This window comes from Dysidea avara, chromosome 8, assembly GCF_963678975.1.
Source record: "Dysidea avara chromosome 8, odDysAvar1.4, whole genome shotgun sequence".
Classification (NCBI taxonomy): Eukaryota; Metazoa; Porifera; class Demospongiae; order Dictyoceratida; family Dysideidae; genus Dysidea; species Dysidea avara.
In genome coordinates this window covers 17,001,128-17,013,292 of record NC_089279.1, presented here as the reverse complement: position 1 = coordinate 17,013,292, position 12,165 = coordinate 17,001,128, and the positions used below count along the sequence as shown (strand labels likewise).

At 35.9% G+C, this 12,165-nt stretch overlaps 1 protein-coding gene and 1 long non-coding RNA gene across 5 annotated transcripts; one reads left to right on the top strand and one right to left on the bottom strand.

Moving 5' to 3' along the window:
- Positions 1-257: 257 nt before the first annotated feature.
- On the top strand, positions 258-1,549 carry LOC136263565 (uncharacterized). Of its 4 annotated transcripts, none has more exons than XR_010704701.1 (8): positions 258-472; positions 522-577; positions 699-807; positions 858-1,002; positions 1,053-1,133; positions 1,185-1,272; positions 1,328-1,383; positions 1,435-1,549. It is a non-coding gene; the product is annotated as an uncharacterized lncRNA (long non-coding RNA). The 4 variants fall into 4 exon arrangements; XR_010704700.1 differs by having other exon boundaries at positions 633-807; XR_010704699.1 differs by having other exon boundaries at positions 522-581; positions 633-807.
- Positions 1,550-4,257: 2,708 nt separating this feature from the next.
- Positions 4,258-9,489, bottom strand: LOC136263454 (uncharacterized). The gene is made up of 3 exons (XM_066057982.1): positions 9,333-9,489; positions 8,512-9,006; positions 4,258-8,149 (listed from the first exon to the last, which is right to left on the bottom strand). The coding sequence occupies exons 1-3, from the start codon at positions 9,352-9,354 to the stop codon at positions 4,392-4,394; spliced, it is 4,275 nt and encodes a 1,424-aa protein (XP_065914054.1). The 5' UTR covers positions 9,355-9,489; the 3' UTR covers positions 4,258-4,391.
- Between the last annotated feature and the right edge of the window lie 2,676 nt (positions 9,490-12,165).

The following is a 12,165-nucleotide window of genomic DNA, read 5'->3' as shown; positions in this document are numbered from 1 at the left end:
AGTGGACAATTCCTTCGATGGCAGCAATCAAAAACAGCTCTAGATGAGTAAGTATTAGACTAAAATGATAGCTTGTACGATAGGTTTAGTCGTGTTAAATTGTTTATTGTGTATTGTATGACAATGGCCTGCAAATGATTCAACTTTGGTGTTGCTGTGTACGTATTACATGCTTTATATCCTGTTCAGTATTATCTCAGCTTATGGCGGATGACGAGTGGACACAGTTCATCAGCCATCAATGGTAAGAGTATGCATGGTCTGCTCTTACGATTTTGTATATTATCTCTTCAGAAGTATAGTTTCTTGTCGAACCTCTTAGTTCTACAGGCTGTCAGTGTACAACATCTGCAGTGTTAGTTTCCTTCAATGGCAGCTGCTTCCTTTAAAGAATCTGGTAGTGACCATATGCGGACAGTTTTGTTCTTTTTTCACGGAGTTGATCAACGTCATCTTCTAATTACTTACAGCTGTAAGTGCATTAAGCCTGATTGTGTTTTTATTCATTCTCTTTTCAATAGGGTAGAATTACAGACTTGGTCTCAGTTCTAGGAGATTCTTCTTATTGCTAACATCTGTAAGTAAGTACACTGAGAGTGTCCAGTATACAATTTATATTTACCTTCGTTTAGGTTTGTGGAAACTGGTCTCATTTCTTCTGGGAACCGGTCTCATTTCTTCATGTTTTTCATCAACAGCTGACGGCTGCTACCTTGTCTGGTACTGTAAATGAGTTGAGTGTTTTCAAGAACCTGTTCCGTCTTGTTTGTCCTTATTTCACTGACCATGCTCGTATTGTTAACAAAAGTAAGTTCACTGAGAGTATGCAAATTATATTATATTTAGTCTTGTTTCAGTTGTACTTAGTGATTACAAGATTCTTGGACTTGGTTATCAGTGTATCAGATGCTTCTTGTGAGCTTACGTAACACGTTAGCCCAACAAAGTCACATACTAAGTGCATGGCTGTTTTATGTCTGATTAGACTCACTGATAACACCTGTAAGTACACCAAATAATCCAGAATATGAATTATGTTTGCCTCCATTTAGGGTTGTGAGACCTGGTCTTATTAGACTTGTCTTAGATGTACATGGATTGTCGGTCTCAGTTTTAAAAGATTGTTACAAACTGTAAGTACAGTGATTGTTCAGTATACGCATTATATTTACCATCTTTAATAGAGTTGTGGGACCTAGCCGCCGTTCTACATGGTAATACTAGGTTTCCAGACAAGGTCTCAGTTTTATGAGATTCTTATTGTTGCAAACTGTAAGTCCAACGATTATCCAGAATGCACATTATATTTACCATCTTTGTATTACAGTTCTACCAGACGACTAACAGATTGTCACAGAGTTCTACATAGTGATGATAATACAGGTAATTTGTAATGGAACTTGTGAATTGTATTTACTGTCTTACCTGCTGCAGTTGGATAAAGACTGATAAATGACGAAATTGATTTGATACTGCCATGGCCAAGGAGACATTGATTTACTAGCTGTACTTATTGTAGTTTTAACATATTTACAGAATTAAATTCATTACAAATATAATTATAGAAATTATTTAATTAAGGTAGCCACAGATTATAGGAAAGTAAAAAAAGTACAGTAGTATGGTAGCCAATATATAGTTGAAATAGGCTTAGTATAGTCTGAAATACACCGCACTATACTAGTGATTTAATCTCTAATATATGACTGTCTTAAATGTATTCAATAAGCTTGTTATAGTAAAGTCCTGATCTAATAATATATGCTGTACTATTTCATTCCAATACTAACATAATAAGACTGTTATAGACCTTATTATTCTGAGCTTTTTTCACAGTGGTAGTTGTAGCACCTTTACACTATTTGTGAGTGCTATCATAACACCCCTATACAAACATAGTAAATTAGGGGTGTCACACCAACACCTGAATTTTAACAGTGCACTAATCTATCTTAGTCTTTTGTAGCTTTTCACTGGTAGCTACATCGGTAAAAATTTTGAAGATTACTGTGTCTTGGTTGATTAAGGTAGGAAGTCATACAGTTAAAAATTATGTAAGAAATTTTTGTGTAATTTTACAGTAAAAATTAAAGAGATTAATTTTATAATCATATTATCATACTCCATATGCAGGTACTTTACCTAGTGCTGGTTGTTGCTGACCCACAGCACAGTTGCTGCTGCGCTTGTCCTGTGCTTTCAGAGGAAGAAACATTTTGTTTGTTGTCAAAACGCTACACAAATCGTGCTGCCACCAGAAACTGACCAATAAAATTTAGTTCAAAATGTTTTATTATGAGATCTCTGACTTTTCATTATAGAAAATATGATCTCTAAAGATTCTCATCACTTTAACATTATTTTTTTGTAATGTTTGCAGAATTGACAATAAAACCATGGTAACTTGAACTCACTTGATAGCTATATAGCAACAACTGTTTTTATTTTCAGAAAGACAACCCGCTCTGTCCCACAATGGGTCTTCAGTGTACAACGTAAAAAGATCGGTTTCTTCGGTGTTACCAGACTCACAATAATAATATTAGGTTGTGAACAAATTATAGTACATGGAGAAGTGTGTATTGTAGGAGATTGACATTGTGCCAATTGTATAAGAATATACTTTACAAGAATGCACTTTTTGTCCATCATCAGGACATTGATCTCCTCTTTTAATGTCAATATCAACAGGCCTCATCCAACTTCCTTTTGGTACCACCACTCTAGTTTCATAATTATCATAGCAGACAAAGAAGAGATAATAAGTTTTGATAACAGTCTTTCCACAACTATTGTATTTTTTTATTACATATCAGCACAAGACATTCCACATTAAATCAATGTTTTACTACAGATATCATCTTAAGCTATTTTTACTGGTGAATTGACTAGTTCAGCTAGTAGAGAACATGACTCAGGACCAGTATCTATATATAGTATCTATATATAGTATATTTGCACTTCAATTCAGGAAAAGACAACTTGTGAGCCATCTGCTAAAAAATGTAAAGTAAGCATATCTACATAGCTCAATATTAAACTATAAGATTTCACTGTTAACAGTGTAACTATGTAGTAGCTATGCTAGTTAACACTTGCATCTTTGTGCCTCTTTCTGGGAGAAAAATTACTATGATCTCTGTTGCTCACAGTCATCACTAGGACTGCATCAAATATGCCAGTATAGTAAAAAGCATAATAGCTGGAGTGCTATGCCAGCATAATGCTTCAAACTATGGAGCTAAATTCCTGTCTGAAAGTTGTCTCATATTATAGAAGCAGATTAAAGATAAAAAAATCAAACCTAGAAATTGTGAAATTATTCCTCTTTGTTACAACAGAATGAGTCAAAGGAGTGGAGTTTTCCATCATCGAAACCCAACTAACCACTGCATCTAGACACCAGCCTCTTATATAATATGCCAACATAATTGTTTTAGTGTAATAAAAGTCTGAAGCATTAAGCATGATAGGCAGACCAACCAATCATAGGGAATCAAATGTAGGCTTGCGGGAATTATGCTCAAAATTTTCATCATTATTTTTCTTCAAAAAAGTTATAATTATGTTTTTATTATTCCCAAAATCATTCCTAACTTTTTCTTCACTTTGTAACCAAAATGTATGGCAAGACTTGACACCTACTACATCTAGCTGTACCAGTTTGTCAGAAAAGTTACTTTTATTAGCAAGATGCTTAGAAACTAGTATAACTATTCCACGCTGATTGTTCTATTAGAGTAAGTGACTGTTCTATTAGAATATATTGATCTCAATTATTTTTATGCCAATTATACTCTAAAACTGCATTAGAATGCTGCTCATTTCTTTTACTCCATCATTATTATTCAGACATAATTCCCACATCCCTAATCAAATACTCTAATAGAGCAGTCAAGTACCTATTTTGTTAGTGTTTATTAGAGGTTGCCAAATATATAGCAAAATTTATGTGAACAATGTCTTTACTGTAAACAATTAATTACAAACTAAAGTTATAGTATATTTTTAGCAAAGCATAGTGGGAGGCTATGACAAATTAATGTTTTAAACTTAATAAACACTGCAGCAGTGTAGCATGACAGATAAAATTAGAAGCACATTACAGTAGTGTCTACATAGTTGCATCACTTGGCTTCTGTTGACTAGAGAGCATACACATGTACAAACATGCATGTGCTATTTTTGAATACTTTTACCATGTACTTGAAGACAAGTGTGGGAAGTGCATATGAGGCGGCTAGCTTTGTAAGAAAATTTGATAATGTATAAATTTGATTGAGCAATATTAAAGTTACAAGTCAGAGAATGTAAATATCCAGCTAATAGAAAGATCTACATGTGCAACTGTAAAACTTAGCTACAATGTGATACAAATGTCAAACTACAAACTACAGTGCAATACATAGTTTCAAAAACTTCATTGATCCATCTTTCATTGCACAGATCACATAGCCTTTTGTTCCATCCACCATGGAAGATGCGGCAAATGTGCTAATCGGAGATGAGAAACCAACTATGGAAACAGGCAAGCCACTCAACACATCATGGACCATAAATTGATCCCGTTTAACATCTAAGGTGCAGACGTATTTGTCATTGCCAGTGAAATACAAATCAAGCAAAACATTATTGGTTGTTGAAGAAAAGCGATGAATAAGTTGTCCGGTGATGCCATCCCAAAGGATTAACTGACATTTTCCATCACCTGTCACAAGATGTCTACCACACTTTGAATAAGACATTTTAAAGATTTCTGACTTATGGCCTTCCATCTTTGCAATAAAATTGCCACTTTTACCATCATACATATGAATCATACAGTCAGAACCTCCTGACACCACCCTTTCTAGCTGCCCAGGGGAGAAGACTACATGCTCTATACTATCTTCGTGCTCCTTCATACTGATCTTTTGCTCATGCAGCTTACTAGCATCATAAGTCAGTAACCACATGTTGATGTGCCCTTCCATATCAGCTGAAATAAAACGGTTGCCATCTGGCGAAAATTCCAAGTAAGTAATCAGATCTTCGTGGTCCTCTATAACCTTAACCTGTTGGTAGTTTTTCCCATACCAGATATGTATTGTACCTTCTCCTGTACCACCTACTACAACACCTTGCACAGAGACTGCACAATGGCAAATATCTTGAGGTGATGAGAAATCAGGATCTGCAAGGTCTTCAGCAGTTGGAGCATTTTCTCCCATACTGGAAAATGTATGCTTGTTGCACAAGGTAATGATGTCCCACAGTTGAATATAGCAGCCTGCACCATAAGTAAGTAAAGATTTTTTGTCACTTGACAGCCTCACAAGATGTCCGCTGACAGGATCTTCTGTTTTAGCAATACAAGCTCCCTTCTCAACATCCCATATGTAGATGGTGCCACTTCCACATGTCAAAGCTAACAATCCACCTGAAAGAAATTCACTGGTATTGGCACCAGATGGGTGGAATGCATCCATCGTATCTGGTATGGGATTATCAAATAAAGCCTGATAGCTGTACACTCCAATGACACTTCCTACTGAGCAGATAAGGTTTTTTTGTTCATTGTCAAACAGACACTGAGTAACAGCATCTGGTGCGCTACATGGTTTGTTGGCAAGCTGTAAAATAAATGGTTGCATTTCAGAGATTTGATTGACCCAGACATGCACATAGCCATTCGACAAGCCAGCTGCAAGATGTTGGCTATTTTCTGAAAAAGAACAGCCTGTAAATATGGTTTGAGCACAAGACATACTAGGACTTGGTTTCAACTTTTGTATCAAGTGTAAAGCAGCTGCATCCCAAATCAATATTCCATCATGGTGGCAAGCTGCCATGAAATGACCATTCTTAGTATATGCAATATCATATAGAGGATCGTCTTTTGAAGGTTGTGGATACTTAAATGGACCACTCCTTATTACAGTACCATCAGTGGATAGCATTGCTTTTGTTTTACCACTTAAAGCTTCCCAAATGACAATCCAACCATTTCTGTGCCCACACACAACACTGGTGCTGTCATGGGAAAAGCATGCACACAATGGACGAATTTCCCTATTACTAGTACGTTCTAACAGCTTTGTGAAAGACTTATCTCTTCTCCAAACCCGAACACAGAATGTTATTTGGAGATCCATTTGTATCTCGGCAAACAATCGAAAATACCCATCCATGTAATAACTCCAGCCAAGTATGTAGTCACCATTTGGACTAAATATAGAAGCATTAAATATGGAATTCTCATCATCAAATAAAGGGATAGCACTACCATCTATACCTACAGCTTCTGTGAGGTCACCAATAAGTATTTCTTCACCATTTGGTGAAAATGTACATGTACTGATTGGGGGAAAGCTACGATTTTTATCAACTGGGTCACACAAAAGCTCCCCTGAGTGCTTGTTCCACATGTATATTTTTCCATTTGAATCACTACAAGCAATAATATTCCCATTAGAGACTTTGTCAAAACTGGTGATCTCTTTGTCACAATGGTATTCAGTAAGTGCAGGAGGAAAGTTGTGAGGCTTTTTGATCAATTCTAGATAAACCTGTAAGCCAGGAAAGAAACTAACTGGTTTGTTTAGGTAACCAGCAATGCCAAACTGCATAGATGTTGTCTGTGGCTCATTAAGAGCACACTGAAAGACAAGATGAGGGTACATGCTTATTATGTGTGCGTGACGGTGCACAAAGTTCACAGCCAATGCTAGTTTCTTGAGAAATTCTGATTTGGCTTGTACCAATGCCTCAGCTTCATCTAGGTCATCAATTAAATCTTTTGCACTCATTTGTGATGCATGAAGCCTATAGTACATGTACTGCATATCTGTTACAACAGCACACAGCTGTAACATTTCTTGTGCTCTACCATATGCTCTAGAAAGATGATAGATCAGGTTTTCAATAGCATAAATTTTAATAGGATTTCTTACCACCTCTTTGAAATGTATTGCATTAGCCTTGAGCTCCTTAAATTCTGTATAGCAGACTGATGCCATATGACTATGTCCAGCTGTTGGATCAACAACAAGATCTTCTGCTAAGTCTTTGTCAATAAGCCAATCCTTTACAGACTTGTGAAAAATTGTTATGCATTCATTTCTGATGGGTAGTAGCACCGAAATTGTATCTGTTATCTTCTTTGCACCTGATTGGTCTATTTCTAACAATGGGCAAACTAGTTGTTGAGGAAGATTAGATCGAGCAGCTGCAATTGCTTGGAAAAAAAGCTGATATTTTTCTTCACCAAGAGTTGAGAACAGTCTCCGAAAATTCTGTTCATAATAATCATCTATGCCATCAGGGAGTAGAGTTTCCAAATTCTTCAAAGTAAGAGCTTTCTTTTCAAATATGGCCTCAGCTGCATAGTGAAAATACAGAAACATACCTTCAGATTTCTGAGTCATGAGTTGTATTCCGGATTCCAGTTCTTCAGGGTGCATTCTTGTTTTTAAAACATCTAAAAGATAAATCTTGATATCATTGATGTTTCTGGGATCATCTGGATCAAGCTGAAATACTGGCTTACATTTGCTTAACTTTTGCAAAATTTTGTGATCTGGGCGAGTGGTTAAAATAACACTGATCCATGTAGGAAGCTTAATAAACTCTCTGATGATCAACTTCAAAAGCTCATTGCGTGCCTCGAATACACACTCATCAAGACCATCAATTACCATGATCTTTTGATCCTGAGCTTCTTTTAGTTGATGCAAGGGCTCCAAAATTAGGTATGTGAAAAGATCTACTGGTTTCATTTGAACTATACCCTTTTCATCTAAAACATCTTCAATGATTTTTTTGCAAGGTGGCACACTCTTGCACAACTGATAAGCTAATGTTTTTACTAAAACATTTGGGTTACTCCGTCTAGATTTGTGATGCTGAAAAAAGAAACAAGCCGCAAGGGTACCTCTATCACTTGCAGCAGTGCATAGTTTGGCAGCAAGTACTGATTTTCCCATTCCTGGATTGCCAGTGACAATGCATATTTTTGCTTGATTCATATTTCTAGGTGGTGGTGGCTGGGTTAACCACTGCTCTATGTCATCAATTAACCACTTTCTTGTGCCAATGTGATGTTGCACAGTATAATACTTGATATCTGCAGTGAAGTCTGATGGGCGAAGACAATGTAGAGGGTCAGTGCCTATGTATACAAAGAACTTTCAATAACAGGTATACAATAAATTGTAAATATATATGCATTATATTATATATACTTTGTAGCTAGCTATTCTTTATAAATAATCCCTGCCTAAACATCTAAACTGTGAAAAGAGTGCGGCCTACAACAGTCACAAGATAAACTCAAAGTGGGCAGACAAGAAATAGCTGTATAGTGATACTGATGCTAATCAATTTACTAATGACAGTATATATTGCCATGTCATATAGACTAATTTTTAATTTCAGTATAAGACTATGTATGCAGAAATGATGGACCCACATTCTTTATAAGCATATATGCATAAAGCTGTATAAATACTATGAAAGGTTTACTTGACTTACTTGGTGTTTCTTGCATCAGCAGCTGCAAAGAATTGACTTGCTTTCCAAGACCAGCAACCTGTCTAGATGTTTCCTCCTCTGAAATTGTAACATGCTCAGCCAATTGAACAACTTGATCTGTCAGCTGCTTTTCAACTTCATGTATGCTAGCTAGATTCTCTTGTGTTTCCTTCAATTGTTGAGAAGAATTTTTCTGGTCACGAGAGAGGTAAGAAAGCTCACCAATTGCATAGCTTACTCGAGATGCCACATTTGTTTGTTTTATATTCATGACTGATAATTGCACATGAGTTGACTCTAGTTGATCATCTTGCTTTTTAATCTTCTTGTCATGGCTACCTATTGCAGCTCCTTGTTCTTTAACCATGACATTTGTTGTATTGTGGAACTGTGAAACTTTAGAGGAAAGCTGTTCTATTTGTGTAATAGCATTTTCGGCTGCATCAAATGCTTCCTTTGATAAAACTGTTGCTTCTTTAGTTTTCTCTTCAAGCTCTACACATATTGAAACATAATTGCTATACAGTCACCACTTTTATTATTTATATAGAAACACATTAATAAAGTATGATAAAAATTAGAAAGTCTGAATTTGAGTAAAGATTGTAGGATTACAAAAATAATAACGAAACAAGGGAGGTCCCCTACACCCACAGGTACTTCATTTATTGAAAGATACCATTTGATTTTTGATAAATGAATTTTATCAGTACATTGTAGTGTTTTTGTTACTGCATGTAATTATATTGTAATTGTATTACCTTGTAATTGTATTTACCTTATTTACCTTGTCTATGTAATTATGTTGTAATTGTAATTACCTTGTGAAGCAACCTTTATCATTTTTGTGTCTGCGGAATACTTTCTTCTTCAATCACATTCACTTTGTCCATGAGGTCATCAACATCTGTCTTCACTTCTGTTAATTCCTGTGACAATTGTTGGTAGTGCTCATGTTCTATTGTCCACCGGTCACGATACTGTTGAATCATCTTCATGACATCTTGTGAAGCTACAGGCTCTGTAAAGTTAATCACATAGACACTTATGATAATGAGTTAAATGAATAGGCCATACAGTGTGCAGCTACTACAGTGGAATCTCAATTATCTGAACACCAATTAACTGAACTCTTGATTATCCGAACACCCAAATCAACTGTTCAATTAGAGTATTTTGTCAACAAGTGTATGCTTTGTTAGAGTAGTTGAGCAAAGCTCTGTATATATAAATGTATGGATGTTCAATTTTACATACTATTCAACACCCTTCCCCCCAATTAGTTCGAGGTTCCACTATATGCATAAATTAGTTGTGTAGTGTGCGTAATTACTGCATAGGCAGGAACATATAGAGCATGATACTAGTGGTTCTATCATCTCTCTAATTAGACCACAGCAAGGTGATTTCATTGGCTACTTACAGGTATCTAAATCCTGTAGATCCCTTGTTTATGTCCCAATAGATTGATACAAAACACGGCAAGTATGCATTGGCAACACATAGGCGTTTAACTGGATAGTGAATTCTGTTACAAGTGACAGGGAGGTGTATTGCGCTTGTTTCTACAAAATGCTACATTTCACATGTCACAAGCAGCTGTGAAAGTACAACAGGTCTAAATTAGTTAGACATTGAAACACAGGGTTCCATGGAATTTAGAAACCCTTGGGCCCTGTAGTAGCACCCTCACTTCACAACCCAGGGCCTTTCGGGTTACTAAATTCCATAGAACCCTGTGTTTCTAATTATTATTCATCCTATATATATTCACTGCTGCTCAGTGGTTTATTACATCATCACTTTCAAGCTGTTTATATAATACTGGTTTTTAAAAGGAAGCTATGATGACTAAAATTATTGTGTACTATTTGTAAACTAAAAGAGCCCGAACAACTCTTTAATATTGTACCAATGAACACAGTAACCATTTGTATGTTTAGGGAACAAGAAATACACTTTATGGCTGCTTATTAACTGCTAGCACTCTATAAGGACATGTGGCTGCAAAGGCATTTCACAAAATATAAAAATGCAGCTATATCCTGAGTGTTATACTCCTTTGTGCCTTTCGGCACTTATGAGCTCCTGGTATAAGTAATTGCCCAAATGCTTATTGTATAAATCACTTGATACAGTCTGATACATAAGGCAAACATTCAATAAAGTTTTTGAGCTAATATTGTAATGAATATTTAGCAAGTAGCACTGACAAAGTATACAAATTCAGTGTATTACCATTTTTATGTACCACTGACCCACAATGATAGTCAGCGGTTGTATGTGACATCACAGATGTGGCACTCAAGACAGTGGCAAAAATGTGTGGCATCTGTACACGACAGGTAATTGGAAACTGTGTGTTTCATTGTCATACTGTTATAACATATACATAATTAACAAAACCAATTTACCATAGTATGACACTGCCTATTGGTATTAAAGCTGGCCACAGGCTTGCCATTTTTCATTCTCTAGATAAAAGTACTAGAACTAGTCAAGATTTCATGTGCTTTTATTTGCATGTTGAGCTACTGAGTTCGTCATGACATGCTTTATTAGAACATATGACTAGAGGACATTGGCTTTGTTATGCATATTTGGTTATCATGATGTACATAACTCTTTGATCTTCTATGAAATTTCCGTTGATCTATCAATGATCATGCTAAAGAGGTTTATGGGGGAATAAATTTTGCTCCAGGGCATCAGACAGGCAATGGCATTGAGCAAAATGCTGGCATAATAGGTGCAATTTTTGTAAGGTGGACACTAGGAACATGAACTATCTTCATTTCGCTTAAAAAGATTAAGATACTCTTATAGAACAGTCACAAACAACAAGATAACAACAGTCTTCTTGCTATGTTAAAAGAGCAGTGGTGGTAATAGAACGCTTACTACTGGTGACATAACTGCTATGCAGTTGGATATGGCTAATTAACACTAAGGAAAAATAGATAAAATTTAAGATATCAATCACAAAAGGTTGAATTGCCAAAAGTTAAAAAAGCCAAGTAGACTTCCTTGATAGGTCTGCAAAGAATCAGCTAGTTTTCTGTGGGCCATTTGTCTGGTATACATGACAACAAAATGCATTTGTAATTAAAATGAGTGTTACAGTGTAACTTTTCAATTCTTTGCATGCAGTACAAACAACTAAGCATAAAATGCAGTTAACAATGCTTTGTAGGTATAACCCTTATTTGAATAGACATTAGTGCTGTGAACCTGCAGAGTTTACTAAAACCGGTTATTGGAAGGTGAATAATTGGATATTGACCAGTTATTGTCTGATTGTAAATTAGCAGACATTATGGCACTAAACATGCCTTTTAGAAGCCTTAGGGTGGTACCAAAGTGACTTTCAACATCCTGCCTTACAATAACAGCTATTACAAGCACATATTTACACATGCTTTGAGGTTATGTTGTGATGTTAACACTTGTCAGCAGGGGTAATTTATGATTTACCAAGTGGGTGGGCAAAATCAGTTAAAAGGCTTCTTAGCCAATAATTGGCCTGACCTAGACAATACCGGTTAATAACCGGTTTTTCCATACTGGTTCACAACACTAATAGACATGGGTGAGTTATCCACATATAAAAATAAAAAAGCAGGCGAAACTGCATCTCAAAGATGGCTGGATTGA

Excerpts from the sequence above, each read along its gene's own strand:
- LOC136263454 (XM_066057982.1), bottom strand. The coding sequence starts at position 9,354 with ATGATAAAGGTTGCTTCACAAG. Across the intron at positions 9,007-9,332 it reads GATAAAGGTTGCTTCACAAG|AGCTTGAAGAGAAAACTAAA; the intron begins GTAATTACAATT and ends CAATATGTGTAG. Across the intron at positions 8,150-8,511 it reads GCTGATGCAAGAAACACCAA|GCACTGACCCTCTACATTGT; the intron begins GTAAGTCAAGTA and ends TTGTATACATAG.